Raw genomic sequence first — 20,921 nt, forward strand, 5'->3', positions numbered from 1 at the left:
TGACACGTCCTCTATCTTTCTCTCTCAGGGTTTTTGGCATCGTAATTGGATGATGCATATGTGGATTTATCTGTCATGGAAACACGACATTGGTCTTTCAAGAAGAAACATGACTTTGGTATCGAGGATACAAGCGTATGGTTTATGGATATAGGTCTTTGGTTTCGTGAGGAAAGCATGTCTCTGGATTCATGTGAACAGGTTCTCGTTTTCTCAAGGTTACACGCAGGCTGTGACTATAGGAAGGACATATGGTTTGGTACAGCCCTACTGCTGTTTGGGAAAAGGTTCGTGGGGATCCATGGTTGAGATGGAGAAGACCTTTTCAAGCAGGGAGGTGTCGTACAGATGTGCCTTCTCTATGGAATGCTTTGTTGTAATAACAAGAGATCTTATTGGGAAAAGTCCTGGGTGAAAAGCAAAAAGGGATCCTATTGGTAAAGGATTCGACAAGTTGTACTTTGTACTCTTATTTGATCAAGTAAAGAAATACCGCAAGGAGCGCCACTACGTTTTGGGGCCAATCGGTGTCCTTGTACTATTTGCAAGAGCACTCTAGCTCCCCTGTTTGTTTTCCTTTTCCAGGTTCTCATGGGTGATGAAGTGTTTTGTGTGCGAGTGTTTGTTCCACCGCCCGTCAGATTTCTGAAGGCCGGTTTCATGGTCCTACCCATCAAATGCCTTCTGCAGTTGCCGAGACTCCAGTTGCTCCTTTGCCAGAGTAGACCACACAGCGTTGGGTTGTGGTTAGGGATGGCAGGCACCCTCGGACCCCCGTACCTGCCCCTTCACCCACACCCCTTGTGAAGCACCCTAACCCTTATGCAGCTCTTGCCTCACAGGATGTTGATCCTTCTTTGGAGGATGAGACTTTGTGTCATGTGCATCACAGATGCCATGGACATTCTCAGGGCTAGATCCAGAAGAGGCAAACAGATAAAGACCATGAACCAGTAGAAGATAGGTAGAACCAGAATGTAGGAGCTTCAGGTGTAGCATTTGAGGTGGACATGGAGCAGGACTTGGAGCAAAGCATGGATCAGATGGCTGTCGGCTGCAGGACAGTGGATGCTGGCTACCAGAAGAGCTGTCGGCTGACGTCAGCAGAGTGTGGGCAGCAGGCGCATCATAAACAAGTAGTAGATCCAGTCGGGCAGCATTTACAATAAGTCGGGCAGTGCTGAATAGCTGGTATGGACATGGAACTGGCCGACCCCAGCATAAAGAGTGTCCAAAGACCCATATAAATAGGGCCACATGCTCTATGTTGTAGTGATTCAATCCCACTAGGGGTTTGATCCTTAGAGGTCCCATAGGGGACAGATTTTGGTGTTAACCACCTTTTTATGAAGGCAGCCCATGGCTGCAGACATGTACCCTTTTTGTACCATAGATTATACTGAATTTCCAGCACTTCTCACTCTCTCTCTCTACTCTCTCTCTACCTGCGTTTTTGCATTAGATGGTGCGTTTTTGCATCAAAAGGTTTCCAAGAGTGTTTAGGGCTGAAAGAAGACTACCCAGAGCATCCGCGTGTTACATTGGTAGTGTTCCACAGTGCCAGATGGGGATGGCAGTTCCGTGAGCCAGATAGGTTCTCAGGTAACGGTCCCAAAGGAGGTTGATCCTCCAAGGGTGATGTGAGAGTGCCAGACTCAGTTCCAGGAATGAAGACCAAGACGGTGTTCAGAGTCAAGGCAGGAATGGATTGTGGACTAGAGGAAGACCAGATGCATAGATCTTCATCAGAGACAGAGTGGTTTGGAGAATAGACCGGATTTTCAGAGAAAAAGGTTTTGCCAGGGATGGATGATGACAGAGGGACTTCGGGACAGGATTGGGATGATGACAGTCATCCAAGAGCAGGTTGGATTCCCGTCATCAAGTTTAGCAGAGGGGGATGTCATGTGCATCACAGATGCCATGGACATTCTCAGGGCTAGATCCAGAAGAGGCAAACAGATAATGTCACGACCCTGTGTTTTTCTCTGGACAAGATGCAAGTGTGCACGGGGACATGAATGGCATCAGGTTGGAGTCAAAAAGGGAGCCCATGTGTGGACAACCCCAAGTGTGAAGGGGGGCCAAGTGATTAAAGTCTTCTCTCATAACCCATGGGGACAAAGGGGTTTGGAGGGGACAAAGGTTTAAAACCCCTTAAAAATAAAAGAACCCCTTTTAGGGGATAATCGTGGCCTTATGCTTTTCTTAGAGGGAGTCGAGATGCAGTTCCAGTTGCATGTGCTTTTTGGGAGGCGACTGCTGGATTTCTGAAGGAGGGAGCTTCTAGGTCTTTCTCTGTCGTCTGATAGCCTGAACTCCACGTGGTTGGACTGCACATGGGCTGGACTGCAGGTACAAGTCGGCTGCGTGGAGGAGAAGACAATCGGGCAGGGACTGAACAGAGCGTGGGTCTCTCCCCCTTCCTGGAGAAAAGATGCGCAGGCAGTTACAGGGCTGCTGGAGGCGGATAGAGCTGGCGCAGAGACTGTCGGCATGGACTCCACATGGATGGTATGCAAAGGTGCTAGACTGAACAGGGCATGAGAGGCTCTCTTGGAAAGAGGGGACTGCAGGAGAAACAGGGGCGTACACCTAGGGACAGCCAGTACTGCTCTCTCTCTCTCTCTCTCTCTCTCTCTCTCTCTCTCCCTCTGCTGAAAAGTGGATAGGCCTGCAGGAAGGTCTGGGCGGGCAGATGCAGCACAGACACGTGCTTTACTGGCTTGGAAGAGAGGCTGGTGGGCTGGCTGCAAAAAGCGCCCAGCCAACAGATTCTCACGCTCTCTCTCTTGGAAGGAGGCGGGCAGAAGGAGGCGCATAGCCGGGACTGTTTTGGGACAGTTTATGGGCTGTTTTTGTTTGGCTGCAAATTCAGCTATGTACTTGGGTTTTTGGCTGCAAGTACAAGGTCACTTGGTTATGTTTCTTGGCATGGGAGTGATGCAAGCCCGCATGGCTGCGTGCTCATGGAGCAGATTGTTTTCTTCCTGCTAGAAAGGATTAGAGGGACCTACAGTTATGGGCATCTCTATGTTGCCAGATGTTTCACAAGGGAACAGGTAACTAGATGTATGGATACAGGACAGAAGTTTCAAAGGGAAACAGACCTAAGGGTTTCATGTGGAAACAGGTCGTAGGTTTCTCGAGGAAACATGTTTTTGGGTTTCTCCAGGAGATAGGTCACATGCAGGCAGAAGGTACAGGAATGGACACATGTTTGGTACAGGCTTGCTACTGATTGGACAGGGGACATGGAATCCATGACAGAGATGGATAGTACCCTTGGAAGGTAGAGAGGGTTGGTACATGTGTGTCGACTGTATGGTATGCTGTGCTGTGATACGAGTTCTCTTTTGAGAGGCAGTTTGGGAGTCTGTGTTGTGATGCAGAAGCACTGGATGTGTCAGGGTGTGATGCTGTTCATAGGGTGAGAGGCTATGGATGGCTGTGGCAGCCCTGATCATGGGAGAAAGCTTCTGTATGCAGACTCAATGTGAGAGAGTCTTTCGATGTGAACAATGGCTGGACTTGTTTGTGGATGCCGAGTGGACAAGAAGCCATGATGCAGGTTCTTTGCAGGCTTCAGGAGTTCTACTGTGACGGCTGAGTTTCCAGCCTTATTGTAATCAAAGCTCTCATAATCAATTAAAGAAATACCACAAGGGGCGCCACTGCGATTTGGGGCCAATCGGTGTCCGTGTACTGTTTGCAGGAGCACTCTAGCTCCCCCTGTTTGTTTTCTCTTTCTAGGTCCTCAATGGCGTTGAAGTGTTTTATGTGCGAGTGTTTGTTTCACCGCCCGTCAGGCCGGTTTCAGATAAAGACCATGAACCAGTAGAAGATAGGTAGAACCAGAATGTAGGAGCTTCAGGTGTAGCATCTGAGGTGGACATGGAGCAAGACTTGGAGCAAAGCATGGATCAGATGGCTGTCGGCTGCAGGACAGTGGATGCTGGCTGCCAGAAGAGCTGTCGGCTGACGTCAGCAGAGTGTGGGCAGCAGGCGCATCATAAACAAGTAGTAGATCCAGTCGGGCAGCATTTACAATAAGTCGAGCAGTGCTGAATAGTTGGTATGGACATGGAACTGGCCGACCCCAGCATAAAGAGTGTCCAAAGACCCATATAAATAGGGCCACATGCTCTATGTTGTAGTGATTCAATCCCACTAGGGGTTTGGATCCTTCGAGGTCCCATAGGGGACAGATTTTGGTGTTAACCACCTTTTTATGAAGGCAGCCCATGGCTGCAGACATGTACCCTTTTTGTACCATAGATTATACTGAATTTCCAGCACTTCTCACTCTCTCTCTCTAATCTCTCTCTACCTGCGTTTTTGCATCAGATGGTGCGTTTTTGCATCAGAAGGTTTCTAAGAGTGTTTAGGGCTGAAAGAAGACTACCCAGAGCTTCCGCGTGTTACGCTTTGCAGGCACATGATTTGGATCCTTGTCACCAATTGGACGACCATTTGGTCCATCTCCAGTTTTGTGTCTCGTTCACTTGAGGCCAGGCCGGTGTCACCCGTGTATGACCTGGACTGTGTTCTATCCCTGGGATTGTCACGCCATGGAAGAGCCAGTATTCGTGCCGTGTCTTGCCTATGGGACTGTCACTCCATAGGGAGGCTCGTGCCTAGGACTGTGTTTTACATATGGGACTGTCACTCCATAGGAAGACCAGGATTTATGTTTTATGTTGTGCCATTTTTGTGCCCGACAGATATTTTGTACTTGTTCCATGAACGGGAGATATGTCCATGATACTATTTGCACATGCACTCATGTTTTGCATGTTTGAAACTGTTTTCGCATGACTTGTATTTTTGTGTTTGCCTGCTTGACGTGTCACTTACTGAGCGGGGACGCCTGCCAGTGAGTCGTGAAGTTTGCTCTGTCTTCTGACAAATTTTGTTGCATGTGAACAGGTGGCAAGTGTATTGCACTTGTTGGTGTAATAGTTTTAATTCTAACCTTTTGTTTTATAAGGTTGTATATTCACATTCACTTAAAAGTGGGCACCCACATAGGGGCCAAGGTGGGGAGCCACACTTCACCTTTGTGGGTGTGGGGGTGGGTGCACGGTCACCTACCCACACCACCATGAAGCTGGCCACCCCCATGCAAACGTGGGGAGCCGGCCAGCTGTGGTTGTTTACTTCTCTCCATCCTCTACAAAAGAAGCACCACGACCACCCCAATAGGATACACGTTTCGGTGCGCCTCCTCCACTTCAGGCTACGCTTCTGCTCCTCTCAGGCTGCGCATGTCACCTCCAGCAGGCTACTGCGCTTCTGCATACAGGCGGCGGCTGTGCCCTACATACAGGCGGTGATTATCCACTTCAGGCTGCTGCGCTCCACTACCACACAAGCTGCGCTGCCTACTCTGCAGGTGGCTGTGTGTGCATCTTCAGTCAGGCGACCATACAGTGCATCTTCAGTCAGGCGACCATACAGGCTGCCCCTTCTCCACTGCAGCTAGGCGACTATGCGCTTCATCCCTAGCGGCTGTGTGACCAACTTCAGCGGGCTGTTCTCTCTGCTCTACAGGCGGCGCAAGCTACAGCCAGGCACCTCCTATCCATCAGGCGACTACACCACAAGCTGAAGGCGTTGCTTCTCCTACTCTGCAGGCGGCTAGCGGCCATCTCCATACAGGCTGCACTTCCCCTTCTGTGTGTTCTCTCCAGCAAGCTGTACACTACAGGCCGGCGGCTGCACTACAGGCTGCCCTCCTGTCTCCACTGTTGCCTCGCAACCATACGGTTGTGTGTCCTCTCCAGCAGGTTATACTCTACAGCCAGGCGGTTCCTCTTCAGATTGGCAGCTACTCCTCTTCCTTCTCCTCCACAGAAGGTGGCTGTGTCCTGCACAGCAGGTGATTGTTCTCCTTTGCAGGCGGTTGCGCCTCCTTTACATAGGCGGCATCTCCCTTCTTCAGGTGGCTACACCTTCTCCACAGACAGCTACCCCTCATCCTCCTTGACAGGCTGCTGTGTCTTGGTGTCTACCACTAGTAGCTGCACACAGACACCATGAGTATTGATCTTCCATCTGCAAGCTACAAGTAAGTAAATTCAGATTTAAGTAAAGAACTTTGTTGTAAATCTGATAAAGGACTCTCTCTACCGTTAACACCCGTTCGGTGCCGGGTAGTCCAAGCTTTTGGAGAACCACGGTCCAAAGGTGCCGAGATCGGGAGAGCCAGGCCTTAGTACGAGAGCGCCTGTTTGTGCGTGGTCCTGGAACACCAGTGGGGCGCTCTCCGCGGATTCCAGTGAAGGCATAGGACCGTAGAGACTAGACCACTCAAGTGGTCGTTCTACTTCGAACATCTACTTCGAGCCTCTTGTTTGGTACTGTATTCATTTGTACATGGACATCATCTGGTTCTTTGAACCCATGGAGCATTGTATTTGTTAAATACTCCCAATAATATATCATATATTGAGGGGGGGGTCGGCCCGTTCCGGCCCCAGTGCTGGTGTCCATCTATCTCATTTCATTTCATTTCAAATTTCAATTGTTATTAAGTTGTCCATTTCAAATTGTGATATTAAGTTGTGCTATTACGCGTGTGGGTGTCCAACGGAGTCTATTCCCACTTGACGGGATCGGTTTCATTGGTATCAGAGTACGGTTGTTTCCCTCTTCTTAGTGGGGAAACGAATCTGTGTATTGGACACCCCGCTTCTAGCACACTTAACACAATGGGCAGCCAAGGCAACCCTTTGGAAGTGCCTAATTCGAGGGGCCCATCAAGTGCCTCGCATGGTTCTGATGCTCTGCGAGGAAGGCACAAGCCCCTTGAAAGGGTGATTCAAAGGGACAACTGTCTCGAGGAAAGACAGTCATGCTAGAAGAAGAGCCTGATGCAATGAGGGCTGAAATGGAGCATATGAAAAAGCTTTTGCAGGCACGAATAGCAAGAGCTGAAATTTTTGCAAGAAGATCCCCATGTGCAAAGTGCCATTGAAGCAAGGAAAGCTGATGCAATGGTAGATGTGACTTTTGAGTCCATGGCACGGGAAGTAGGCAAGAAGCCAAGGGAGTTGGCACTTTCCTACCTCCTTCGCAAAGGTGACATCAAAGAGGGGGAAGACGGAGAGCTGAAATTCAGAAATCCACCTCGCTTGAAGCATGGAGATCCCACATCTCAAAGGTTGAGGTCTTTTATGCAAAAGGAAGAGGTGACAGTCACCTCTCGTCATGCATCTTCTCCACAAGACACAAAGCCTGACAGGTATATGTATGCTAGTGCTCATGGAGGGCATGAAGGTCACATGCATTCAAGACATGTATCCCATGGTAGGGGTGACAGGTCTGCTACTAAAAGAGCTTTGCCTTCTGAGTCGTCTCATGGAGAGACATTGCCTTAAAAAGGAAAGTCACATGCATCTGATTCTCAAGTTCGTGGAGCACATGCCACCATGCTTCATGAAACTTCCATGATGGACCATGGAGCCCATGCAGATAGGGCTGCCCCGTTGAACAAAGGGAAAAGAAAAAGAGAGGACCATGAGCCTCATGCCAGAAAGCCCCAGATACTAGGCTTAGTCCAGTGAGGATTGTCGTTCTGGGAAGCATTGGTTCATTGACCCTTCTCCTCATATAGTGACTCATGGCTCTTGGTGTTTGTGCCTATATGGTCGCAGTCCTATCAGATATCTTCAATGGGATCCAGCAGCGTGGGAGTGGATTAATGCCTTCTTCGATCCTTTCAAAAGCCTTCCTTTTTTCAGTTTCACCGTCGGGAATGCCAGGTTTCTCCTCACTCGAAAGATGCATAGGAGCCAGATGTAATATGCGGAAGCTTCAAAGAAGGATCAGTACTTCAAAACTCAGAAATCAGCACTCTTTTCGCGACGGAAATTAACGCACAAACTGAAAGGAGATGTGCAAAAAATAGAGAGAGAAGGGGGAGATGGAGAGGACACAGAATTGGGTCCCAATTACCCTCTGTAGGGCCCCCACCACGGATGGTGTATTTGCTTTATTAGAATGATGTAAATCTGAAAACAAATACAGAAAACTTGACCTTTTCTTGGCTGGGAAATCCCTGCCCTTGACCTTCAGAAGTCCACCTCTTTGCTTGGCAATCTCCTTGGCTTGACTGGCCCTTGATTGGCTTGAGCACTTGGTGAAAACTGAGATGAATGATGGGATTATGGCTTCCACTATTTATACTCCTCCTCAAGAGCAGTCGGCCAGCTGAAAAACAGGCAATGTCCCACGACTGGTGAAAATTCAGCAATAAATGCTGAATTAAATCCCAAAAAATCTGCCTTTTTTTCCTAATAGGCTGAAAGTGATGCGCCTGCTTCTAATTGGCTGGACACAGCTTTTGTCCACAATCCCAGGGCGGGCAGCCTGTATGGGCTTCCCCATACATGCCCTACAGCCATATAAAGGCTGTAATCTCCTGGAGATTGCCTTATCTGTGCCCTAGGGCTGTCCTACAGCCCCTCCATGGCTGGTGGGTTCAGCGTGGGCCTTCCTGGCCCTCATGGGGGTGGTTCTACACCATTCCCATGCCCACACTCAGATCCGGGGTAGCCCTATGGGCTGGCCCCTTGTCCTATAACATAATCTACTCAGTGATCTGGCATCCGGTACCATACCAGATACACAGAACCACTGACATCATTCTAGAGGGAGACTCACAGCGCGGACTGGCACTGTTTCATGTGCAAGACAGTGCACACCTGACCTTGGACTCATGTGCAGGACAATGCACACCTGACCTCGGACGACTGAGATGGATCCCTGGCTGACTCGTCCCGGACTGGGCTCACATGGGATGTCTACGTGGCATCCAAGTGCGGGATGCACGTGACACCAGATCTCTCATTTCTTTTGGTTATTCTTACATGGTGATCTCCCCTGTCAAAATACGCAGCGGAGATGATGACCAGATCTGGGAACACGAGCAAAACGCAATGCAGAAAATAACAGCACGAGAGAGAGAGAGAGAGAGAGAGAGAGAGAGAGAGAGAGAGAGGCATGTAACTCTGCTCTATATACACAAGAAGAATCCCGGAATGATACAAGTGTGACAAGGGGACTGGGGGGCATTTTACATGGCCCCCCAACAGCAGTCGGCATGCTGTAGGGCAGCCGATAGGACACAAGAACTCCACGACCAACAGCAGCACCAGTCGACCAACTGAGAACTGTCGGCCAACAACTGTGAGGTCCATGACCTGTCATACAAAGTCGGCCACCTCCAGCAAGTAGACTAATGCACACAGCTGCAGTCGGCTACAGACAAGGACATCCTGCCACCTCAGGGCTGCCTCCCAAGCCACAGAAAAAATGGGAAAAATGGGAAAAATACGAAGAGTGGGGAAAAATGAGAAAACACCTAATAAGGGCGGAGATGACTTCTAACACTCGGGGGCTGTGAAACCAACCACAGGGAGCTGGGGTGCCGCCTGAGCAAATCCTGAGATAGAGACTTCATGAAGAGGTCCACCGCACTGTCCTTCGTCAAAGAGAACTCTAGCAAGATGTCATCAGCAACGATCTCTTCACAAACAAAGTGCCTCTGCATGACCATGGATTCCTCTAGTGGAAGCCCAATCCTGCAATGCAACCTCTGCAACCTCACCACCTCACAAGCAGCATCACAAGCAGCCCGGTACTCTGCCTCTGTCGACGACAAGGCAAAAGATGACTACCTCTTACTGCTCCATAATGTAGAAAATATGAAAGCAAGAGCAGACAATAAATGAAACAAGAACACAAATGAAAGACAAAGAGTTACCTTGAGATGAGTGTAGACAAGACACAAGATTGATGCTTTCATTGATGTGACACCCACAATATATAGGTGAGAAGTACAAGATTGAGTAGACTGACTTATGGGATAAATGTAGAGGTGCCACATGGCACTAGACTCAAGACACAAAGACTCAACTGAAACTAGACTAGAGAAATAGTACACCTAGTGTGCACTTATTTCCAACACATAAAACTGCTCCTGGGCCTGAAGTAGATCTCCTCGAGTCCGGATCTCCTCCCCAAACTGAGTCACTCCAACCGTGGAGTCGGACTCCATCAATCAATCCCCCTCCTGTGTAAAAGAGTCCATGATCCTTCGCATGTCGCAAAAAACACAGGATACGCAATCCTGCCTCCCAAAGAGACATCTGCACCCATGAGCTCAACTGCCTCATCAGGAAGCTCCCATCCAATCTGGTGTCCATCAACCAGATCAATGGACCATTCTGCTTCTGAGTCAAAGAGGCATCACACTGCTCACAAGGATCAACACATGTTACGGTGGAAAGCCAAGTCCTGGAAACCTTCTGAAGACCACGCAAGGCCTTCTTCTCAGGAGACTTCTCCGATGAAGCCTTCCCTTTGCCCGTGTTACGGCCTTTCGACCGTTGGCCAGTTAAGGCCTCCAAACCTCCAGCCTGAGGAGGGTTCGTGAATCGTTCCTCTTGGTCCAAGACCATGGGCACAAGCTCCTCCCACGTGATGGTGCTGAGCCTGCCCCACTGGTAATCAAAGACGAGTAAAATGTTGAGTACTGAGAGGGCAAATGTGACAGCAACATTATGGCCATGTCCTCTGACGATATCTCCTTCCCAGGCTGAAGAACTTAATGCTGAAGAGCCTGCAGCTTGTTAATATGCTCCCGCATCGTCAATGACTTTGCAGGGCTCATAACCCGCATCTGTACTTCCAAGGAAATCCTCTTCATGGGCGATACCCGGTTGTAAAGAGAAGCCAAATGCTGCCATATACCTCTGGCCAGCGTCATATGCTTTACATGATTGATTACCTACAGTGTGCAGTTGAGAAAGATAAACGAACGGACCCTGGCGTTGACACGATCCCACATCTGTGCATGTGCCTCCCGGTCCTTTTGAATCGACGGTAACTCCCCTTCCTCTACTTCCGGCCGTGGAACCCCAACAACAACAAAATCAGCGAGGTCGTAAGACTCCAGAACAAATTCCATCATAACCTTCCATATGCCGCAGTTGTTCCCGTCCAACTGACGGTCCACCGGGAACGTGGGGAGTGTCGGGATCTTCACATGCCTCTCGGCCATCTCTAACAGATCTGCCATTGCGGGGATGTACTCTGAAAAGGGTGGGTGGGTGGGAACAAAGAAGAACTTACACCTGCAAGTGGCTGTCCAGCAAATCAGCCCGCCGTCCTCTTGCTTCTCCTCTTCCCAAACAGTCCCAAACAGTCCACCTATCAGCAACACAACAGTCTCCCTCTCTTGCTCACACAAATCCCAAGAACTATCTAGAGCCTAGGCTCTGATACCATGTCAGAATACGCAGCGGAGATGATGACCAGATCTGGGAACACAAGAGCAAAACGCAATGCAGAAAATAACAGCACGAGAGAGAGAGAGAGAGAGAGAGAGGCGTGTAACTCTGCTCTATATACACAAGAAGAGTCCCGGAATGATACAAGTGTGACAAGGGGACTGGGGGCCATTTTATATGGCCCCCCAACAGCAGTCGGCCTGTTGTACGGCAGCCGACAGGACACCAGAACTCCACGACCAGCTGAGAACTGTCGGCCAGCTGAGAACTGTGAGGTCTACAACCTGTCATACACAGTCGGCCACCTCCAGCAAGTAGACTAATGCACAGCTGCAGTCGGCTACAGACAAGGACATCCTGCCACCTCAGGGCTGCCTCCCAAGCCACAGAAAAAATGAAAAAAATATGGGAAAAAATACGGAGAGTGGGGAAAAATGAGAAAACACCTAATAAGGGCGGGCACACCCACAACAAAGGCCCTAGCGTATATGTATAGACAGGCGATGACTTCTAACATCCCCACCAATCAATGGAGATCGATTTTCGGTGTAGCACCTTCCTGTCCTACGTGTGCGGAATATTTTGAGACTGTACAACATTGTTTATGGGGATGCAGCACTGCACAGTAGATTTGGGGTTCTATAGCCCAACTTATGGGCAAATTGAGTGGCCGAGCCATGCATGTGACTTGGGGGGCAGTTGCTTGGCTCTCCCAGTCTGGTCCGCAGCTTTTTTATGAGGGCAGTGATACAGATTCTCCTATTTTCATTCGTAGAGGTACTGCCCAGCATGGTTTATTGCAGGATGTCCCTCACTCTGATTATACACCCCCCAGACAGAGGATTGACACCAGTTGGGAGATTGTTGCCTGTATTACAGTATGGCAGATCTGGAGAGCTAGATGCACGGAGGCTATTGAGGGTGTCCAGATTTTTGGGTCTCAATGCATTAGTACTATATGGGGTGATATCTTCCATACTCTTATGGCTACTTGGGCTCGTATTCAGGGGCCCTCTCGTTCTGCACAGGCAAAGCGCGTGATATTTATGCGGGAGTGGGACCATGGCATCTTCTTTTCCTCTAGTACCACACGTCTTTCATGGCATCATGATGCTCCTCAGTGGTTGAAATCACCTTACATATTGGGGTGATTCTATTCTTTTCCAGCTTATAGCTGTGATTGTTGTATGTCTTTTTCATACTTAATAGAAGTCTCTTTTTGAAAAGAAAAAAAAAGAAAGACCCCTTCTTCCTCCTCTACTCAAGAGGGGGCCCTTGCGTCCAATACCACCTCTACTCAAAAAGGGCAGTAAGGGAAGGGGAACAACAACTCTGGTAATCAAGGCAAACCTCAAGTCAACCATACTAATCCCAAAAATCCTTCAACACCCACTCCCCACTAGCAGAATATTTCCAAAAAGAATAGATTCTGCACTCATTGCCAAATACCTCGACATGTTGACGATGAGTGTGGCATTAAAGCCAAGGAAAATAGAGATAACGACCCCAACACCACTAACTCGAATCGCCAAAACAACCAAGGTGACAGCAATGCCCAAAATTGGCAGTCAAAAGGGGGTAATAATCCAGCACCTACTCTGCAGGGTTCCCCACCAAGGAACCAGCAACAAGGTAATGGTACGAATGCCTAGATCTTCTCCATGGCGACCCACTGGTCAGGTCACTCAAGGTCCCCCCTCCCAGTCAGTCTCTTTTGCCACCCCGGAAGAGATGTTTGATTGGTCATCACTTACATCACATCCCGACCCCTCAGCCAATGTCGCTCAGGTCACATTTGAGGTTGACTTTGGCCGCTCTTCCAGAAAGAAGAAGAAACAACGGCCTCGACGAGGCTATCAGCGTGTGATAGCATCTGCCTTCATTCAGATCTGTCAGTTACCTGATAATCCTCCTGTGCCCATCATCGAAGCCCACCCAACTCTTCCCTGTGGCCATCCGGTCACTTGGGTAGTTGACAGTGGAGCTACACACCATATGGCATGCAATGCTGGCATTTTCGTCTCTCTGCGTCCTGCTAAGGGTGAAGTTCGATGTGGCAACAACACACTGATGCCCATTAAATCTGTTGGCACCATCTTATTTGACACTAACACACAGGCCCCAACCAAGCAACTTTGGATAATGTTTATCGTGTCCCTAACTTGGGCCTCAACTTACTTTCTGTATCTCAGCTGACCCAACTCGATCGTGGAGTTTACTTCAACAAGCCATAACAAATTTGCTAAATCTATCAACAATAGTTAAGCACTGCGTATTACGCTTACTCGGACTGGGAGGCAGATTCGTGACAAAGTCCATTGAAATATCTTGGAAAGGACCCTCAGGAATTGGCAAGGGCTGTAACAACCCTATCTTTGTCACATGCACTCTGCACTCAGTGCATGGTGACAAGATGGCTCATCATCAGAAGTGCAACAGTTGTACAATTTTAGAACCCAATAGGATGATAATTGTCGTACGCCGTGACCCCATCGTACATCCTCAGTCCAGGATAAGTCAGGCACGAGCTACGTAGGTCATTCCTCAGCCTTAGTGGGTCAGTCAGTCACTCAGTCAAGTCCCTTAACCCACTTGGAGAGAATCATTCATGCATGTAGGGTCAGTAGAAGCCTTAGGGTTTGCATCAGAAAGCACTCTGCATCCTGCATAATATGCATTCATATGCCTGTGCATCATTTAGAACATCCCCGAAGCCTTAGGAAATTTACTGGAATTTATCTGGTATTTTTCCCATATTTAATAGTATTTATTTAGCATTATTTGCATTATTGGGCATTTATAAATATAAACTTTATTAAATGACCAACCTCCAGTTAGTATAAATAGGCTTGCCTAGAGCCTATTTTCTCATTCAGTCTTCATTGTGCTAAGAGCTCTCCTCCTCAGCCCTAGGAGCATTCTTGCCTTCAGCCCTAGACTAATCCAGCCCTTGGAGCTCATAAGCTTGCTTCTCCAGCCCCTTGAGAAACCCTTGCTTCAGTCAGCCCTAGGCGCCTGCTATCAGCCTCCAATCAGCCTGTTTTCAGCACCAAAGCAGCCCTGATTCAGTCCCTTACAGTCCTAGATTCAGCCTACAGCTCTACCTCAGATCCACGCCAGAAATCAGCCTGCAGTACCCTGCGTTTTTCTGTCCAGCAGCAGAAGACCTCTGCGTTTCTGTCCAGCAGCCTCAGTACCCTGCAGTTTCTGTCCAGCAGCCCCAAAACTGCTGCGTTTCAGTCCCTCAGCACCCCTACAGGCCTGCGTTTCTGTCCACAGCAGTTTCCAGCCCTGAATCAACAGTCTACAGCAGTTTCCAGCCCTGAATCTGCAGTTTGCATCAGTGTCCAGCCTTCTGTGCATCATCCATACATGCAGCAGTCATCTGGTGAAGGTAACACAGCATTCATAAGTGTTTTCAGCATTCTAACATAGTGTAGAACAGTCAACCTTCTTCTTCTCTCAGCCTCAGGTGTGCAGCCCTTCCTCATGCCCTTGGGAAGAGTGCATAGGCTCGAGATCAAGTCATCGAGGTGTTTCTACAGCAGTGTACAGATCAGCCACTCTCCGATCCTCTGAGATCTTGCATTTGGCTTATCTACAGTCCACAGTCATTCTCTCTAAAGAAATACAGCAAATACTATCTCGTTATCGGGATAGGGGGCCCTTCAGTGGGTAATTCAGGACCCAATCTGGTGTACAGTTCTCATAGCTCTCTCTCTCATCTCTTTAAAGTTTGAAGTATTGAAATGGATTGCTAAACTCACGAAACTCAGGATACAGAAGACGGTGTGAGCATTTGTGTGACACGATCTTCCAATACAAAGACTTCCGCTGCATATCACATTGGTATCAGATTCAAATAGTCCACACACACCGTATCCTGGCGTGGGGGCATCCTTGGATGGTTAGATTGCGTTCCGGCACGACCACCGACTTCAGCATCATGTCTATAGGAGAGAGTACTCATCAGCCGGAAGACGTCTCCCCCAAAGGAGACCTCGTTCTTCCGCCTACAGCAGACACCATAGCTCTTCTTAGAGCTCAGAACCAGCTGCTCATGGAGCGTCTCCAACTCTTCGAGGCAGCAGCAGCACGTCCTTCTACACCTCCAGCAGCACCCGACTACATCTCCCTCTTCTTTCAGATGGAACAACAAAGGAGAGAGGACGAGGCCCGAAGGAGAAGAGAAAAAGAAGAAAGACGGGACTATGAGGAAGCCCAACGCAGGATCGGCGAAGACCGGCGTCAAGCTGAACTCGCCGCTTGGGAACACCAACGTGAGCTTGATCGAGAACGTATGTTACTCGAACACCAACGGGAAAAGGAGGCCATACACTTGAGGTATCAGCATCTCTCCTCAGTCTCCCCAGTCATAGGTGTCACCAGCCAGCAGCCCGCAGCAGCATCAACCACCATCATTCGCAGTCAACCAAATTTCAGTAAGTATGATGGTAAGTGTGATCATTCTTCAGTTAATCAATTTGTTCATCAGTTTAATGTTCATTTTCCATTAGCTAGGATCACAGACCCACAAGACAAAGTCCACTTAGCGGCTCCCCATCTCACTGGTGAGGCAGTCACTTGGTGGCAGCATTGGTCTAGTATTCATACAGACCAGGCCACAGGTGTCACAGCCTTTGATGACTGGGACATCTTTGTCCATGACTTGAAGACCAAATTTCTCCCACCCCAGTACATGACCGGTCTGAAAGACGAGTTCTATGGACTCAGACAGAACGGATCCCCAGTGCTTCAGTTTTCCGGTAAGGTTATTACTTTAGCACAGCAGTTAGGGTTATCTGAGCAGGCCAAGATGGAGCAATTCATTCGTGGGTTGGACTCTAACATTCAGTTCACAGTTCGTAACTTTGAACCAAGTACATATGACCGGGCTCTGACTCTTGCTCAGAATGAAGAAATGAAGCTTAACGGGGGCAAGCCCAAGCAAGCATCTTAGTCCGGTACCAAACCCCAGCAGGCAGCAATCAGCTGCACAAACAGGGAAAGGTAACGCATCTTCTAAAGATGCTAAGAAGGACAGCAGTAATAGCTCCAGTTCAAGGGGTAAGAAGGATAAAGAACCTAAGAAAACCCCTGATGAAAAGGCTAAAGCAGGCATTACTGGAGGTTATCTTCCTCCAGAGGAGCAAAGGAAGTACCAGTCAGAAAATAGATGTTTTTTCTATCATATTATAGGGCATGGTAAGAAGGATTACCACAAATGGCAAGCAGCACAAGCTGCCAAAGCTCCTTCTGCCATAGTTGCCACAGCCTCCCCAGCTCCTCCAGCCCCGCCTACTACCTCAAATGCAGTTCAACTTTTACCTTCCATGCATCCTATGCCATCCGTGGTATTTGATGCTAAACAAGAGGGTGAGAGCGATGCTGCTCAGAAGAGCCTCATCCGAGCTTATGGCTCTGCCCAGGGCCGACAGTTTGTAGTCCTTTTCGATATGGGTTGTTCTGAAGACGCCATCTCTCCCCAGTTGGCTAATAAATTGAACTGCACATTAGTCCCATATCATCTGGATGTGGACGGGTTTACACCTGGTCTTCGCACCCACATTTCCCAGAAGGCACAGCAGTTTGCCTTTGAAGTTCAGAAGGCCTCATTTCAACGAGATTTCATCGTCTCACCTTTGTTGGGGTGTGACATGATCTTAGGAATTCAGTGGTTCCGTCAGTATGAGCCTATTCCCAATTGGGGGCAAGACACTTTTACTATTTGTAAAGGTTTTCCTGAGCCTGTCATGATTCAGGGGGATAGAAGCATTCTTGGCATCCCATTGATTTCACATCTCCAGGCCAGACGAGCTATCCGCAAGGGAGCAAAAGGAGCACTCCTTTATGTTCGTGCTCAAACAGCCCCTCCCTCATTAGTAGCATCCATTACATCTTCAGTCCCTCAGTTAGCAGACCTTCTATCTAGACACCAGGACATTATGCTTAGGGACGATCTCCCGCCCAATCTCCCCCGCCAAGGGGGGCCTAAATGGCTGCCGCCGGCCCCCCTTGGATCCCCCCGGCGGCAGAAATTTAGAGAGAGTAGTGTAAGAACATGCTATCTATATGCTGCTGTCTCAAACACATTGCATAGACTCTCTCTCTAGCCTCTAGTCTTCAGCACTTTTTTGTCATTGACTCATTTGAGTCCGTCCATGTAAATTTGTGCTCATTTTGATGTACTTCCAAAGTAGAATAAGTGTAGAGTAGAAAAATTTTAAAAAAAAGTATCTTTTGAGTGCCGTTCCCTCCCCCGTCCCCGTTCCCTACTTATGGCCGTCCCCCGTCACCGTCCCCCGTCCCTTGTGACTATGCTTCTCGCACCGGCTCAGTTTTACCACCTTGAGCACCATGTCACAGCGGCCCATGAGGGATGTATTAGGGTGCTATGAAAGATTTGTCATAATGCGCAGCAGAAGACTAACGCAAGTAGGAGACGCATCACCATCGAGCACCACGAACACCCCCAACGGGCACTGCAGCATCCCTCCACTGGGCTCCCATCTCCCGGTGAGCTGCCTCCCAAAACACCGATGGAGGAGATGACTATGACAAGGTGCCACTCTAGCCTATGTATGGCTCTGCAACTTCCCATGCTTCCACTTATGGGATAATCCAAGGCACCTTCTAGCCATAGATCACATGCTCGAAATCGCCAACCTTCCAACACCCACCCTCGATTTGAGCTCCGCAAGCCACCGAGGCGCGAGGGGGTCGCCCAAGACCACACGCCTGAGCCGCCCAGGACCACACGCCCGGGCTCTAATACCATGTCAGAATGCGCAGCGGAAGACTAATGCACGTAGGAGACGCATCACCATCGAGCACCACGAACACCCCCAACGGGCACTGCAGCATTCCTCCACTGGGCTCTCATCTCCCGGTGAGCTACCTCCCAAAACACCGGCCGGAGGAGATGACTATACAAGGTGCCACTCTAGCCTATATATGGCTCTTCAACTTCCTTTGTCTCTCCTACCAGGAGATCAACCGCTTATCTTCCAATCTGTCAAGCCTATACGTGAGCTACACATGGGTGTCTTTTCTAGAATTCACTACACTTCGAAAATCCACTTCTACTTAGAGCATTTTTTACGAGTTTCACAAGATGGATTTATTGTGAGCCCTTGCTGCCTTGAGAGGCAAGCACATGTCGCATGGCATGCGGATCGTTATTGGCCAACTACAAGTATCACCGTCTACAAATTGAGTCTGGTAGAGCAGATCGCACCCCTCACGAGACGCGGATAATGTAGCATATGCACAATAGGGAAGGTCAAGACTTAATGTTCAAATGCCCATCTTAATACAAGATTACGCATTATTTTCCCGCATGACCATAAGTAAGCCATTACTGCCACATGAGATTGTGCTTGCCGAGTTTGGGATGAGCCCCCTGTGTCTTTGACGCTCGTTATATTTACCATGTATACACTAGATAGAGACCGCCTCCCGCAATTGGCACTTTAGCCTTCCAAACAGCTTGCACACAAGGGTCTCCAAACCCACGTTTGAGTGCAGCCTAAAACCACCTTTCTTGAATCTCTCTCGGCAGGATATAATTGCATCATCCGCCTAAGAAGAGGAGATGAGAGAGTCCAAAGTAGAAGTAGGAGAAAGTGTAGGTGTAGGTAGAATCACGGTGTAGTCACCAACCCCTGCTAGCTCTTCTAGGTGATGTGGAGTCAACAAGGATTGGGTTTAGAGAGCCAAATGCCCTCACCCTCCAAGATCCAGCCCATCTGCCCACCAGCTCCACGTTCGGAATGTACTCAAGTGTCATACAGGAGCTCCATGTATTTTATATTAGAAGAGGATGACACACGATGGTTCCCACTGTTTTCACTTGCCTCACCTTTCATAACATATGTAGCACTCTTTCCTTTTGGCACTCTTTTACAGTTTACACATGGAACATCTGTAACACTCTTTTGGCTCATAGACTTTAAAGACGTTTACAAAAGCTCTCTCTCTCTCTCTCTCTCTCTCTCTCTCTCTCTCTCTCTCCACACACCCAAAAAACAAAAGTAGAAAGAAAAAAATGCAAGCAAGCAGCCAATTTTACCTGGGACACCACAGCGTTCGGCCAAAAGAGAGCTGCCCCTCTGCAGAGATGAGATAGACAACCGATGGAGCATCCCAGCTAAAAGCTTCGCTTCGGGTGCTCCAGATGTGACGCCGATTGCTCGAAACAATGCTACCTTCGAATCATCCCGAGGGGCAACGATGAGCCCCTCCCGTCCTATAAGCTAGTGATTAATGCATTTTTCACAACGAAACTAATCTCTATCCTGAGGATATACTTTTTAGTGCAGCCTCGGAAATAAATTTATGGTTAACTGATTACGTTTGATGTATTTCTATAATGCTTATTTTACTTCGATTTAATATATACATATATGTGGGTCCTTTTCCAACATAAAATCATAGCTCTCAAGAATTCATATTCAATGGAGACAAAACTATTTCCTACAACTTGTTTTTAAAAAAAGGGAAATTCCTATGGAGAGCTCATTTTGGTCGAGGCTCTCACAAGCGAGCGATGGGTTGTAAGAGAGAGGGCAGTTGCTAGAGAGAAAGGGTGGGTGAGAGAGAGAGAGAGAAGGATGTTGCAAGACAAGGAGAGGATGGGAGGGGGTTGAGAGACATAGAGAGGAGGGATGCTACATTAGAGGGAGAGGGGGGATGTTGCAAGAGAGAAGGATGTGGCAACAAAGGCAATTCAACAAGAACATCATAAGAGGGAGAGGGCTAAGAGAGAGAGAGAGAAGGATGCCAACAATAGAAGGCACAAGATAAAAAAACCATCCTTAGCTTTTTATGGTTGGATGTGTTGTGTAGAATCGTGGGCTCTATTTTTGTTAAATCCCATGCTTTTTTTGGTCGACTATTGCACTAAGGATATGTAGTTTTCCAAGAAAGTATCGATCCTAGAGAGAATATTTGTTGTTTTCTTTTTACTTAAGGAATAAATTCATTGTTTTGGCCATAATGATATAACTAGTTTCACCTAAGGCAAGTGTATTAAAGAAAGTAAAATGAGAATGTAATCATGTATCATACTCCTTTGTTAAATTGTTCTTCGTGCGTGTGCATGTGTGGCAGTTAGAAAATAGAAATGTACCACAAAGAATTGCAATTAGATCTAGAGTAGATATTATAAAATTTTTAAAATGAATGTTAGAGAACATATGAAAGTTGTTAAATAAAAGGGCTTGAAATAAAATATATATAAGATACAAGTGGAAAGCTTCTCTCCACATGAATGCCTTGACTCCCTTCAATGGCAAAGCTGGTGGTGACGATATTGGAAGCTCCTTCCCCTTCACTTGTTGCACTGCAAACAGCTCATAGTAGGTGCTTGTAGGTCATGCAACCACCTATATTGTAGAGTTTGGCTCTTACCACAAGAAAACCATTGTTTGAAGCCCTACATCGGTAGGTACTAATCATCTTTGCCACTTGCCTGCACACATTCGTGCCAATAGGGTTGGAAGCGGCCATGTAAACCACAGGAAAGAAGAAGCGCACAGAAAGAAAACCAGAAAAAAAATCGTGAGCAATCTCTCCCCAAACTTTTGGTCCTCCCACTAATTTTAGTCCTTGGTCCTCAATTAT

The 20,921-nt window shown here is 48.2% G+C and overlaps 1 protein-coding gene across 1 annotated transcript in view; it reads right to left on the reverse strand.

Annotated features, from left to right (window-relative positions):
- Positions 1–19,660, reverse strand: part of LOC147635822 (pentatricopeptide repeat-containing protein At4g21880, mitochondrial-like) — a 168,759-nt gene extending 149,099 nt beyond the window's left edge. The window contains 1 exon segment of the mRNA XM_086801180.1: positions 19,369–19,660. Coding sequence (XP_086657306.1) covers positions 19,369–19,441 — 73 coding nt within the window. The 5' untranslated portion in view covers positions 19,442–19,660.
- Positions 19,661–20,921: the final 1,261 nt, after the last annotated feature.

This window comes from Cibotium barometz, chromosome 8 (genome assembly GCF_041138505.1).
Source record: "Cibotium barometz isolate CiBa-2024 chromosome 8, ASM4113850v1, whole genome shotgun sequence".
Classification (NCBI taxonomy): Eukaryota; Viridiplantae; Streptophyta; class Polypodiopsida; order Cyatheales; family Cibotiaceae; genus Cibotium; species Cibotium barometz.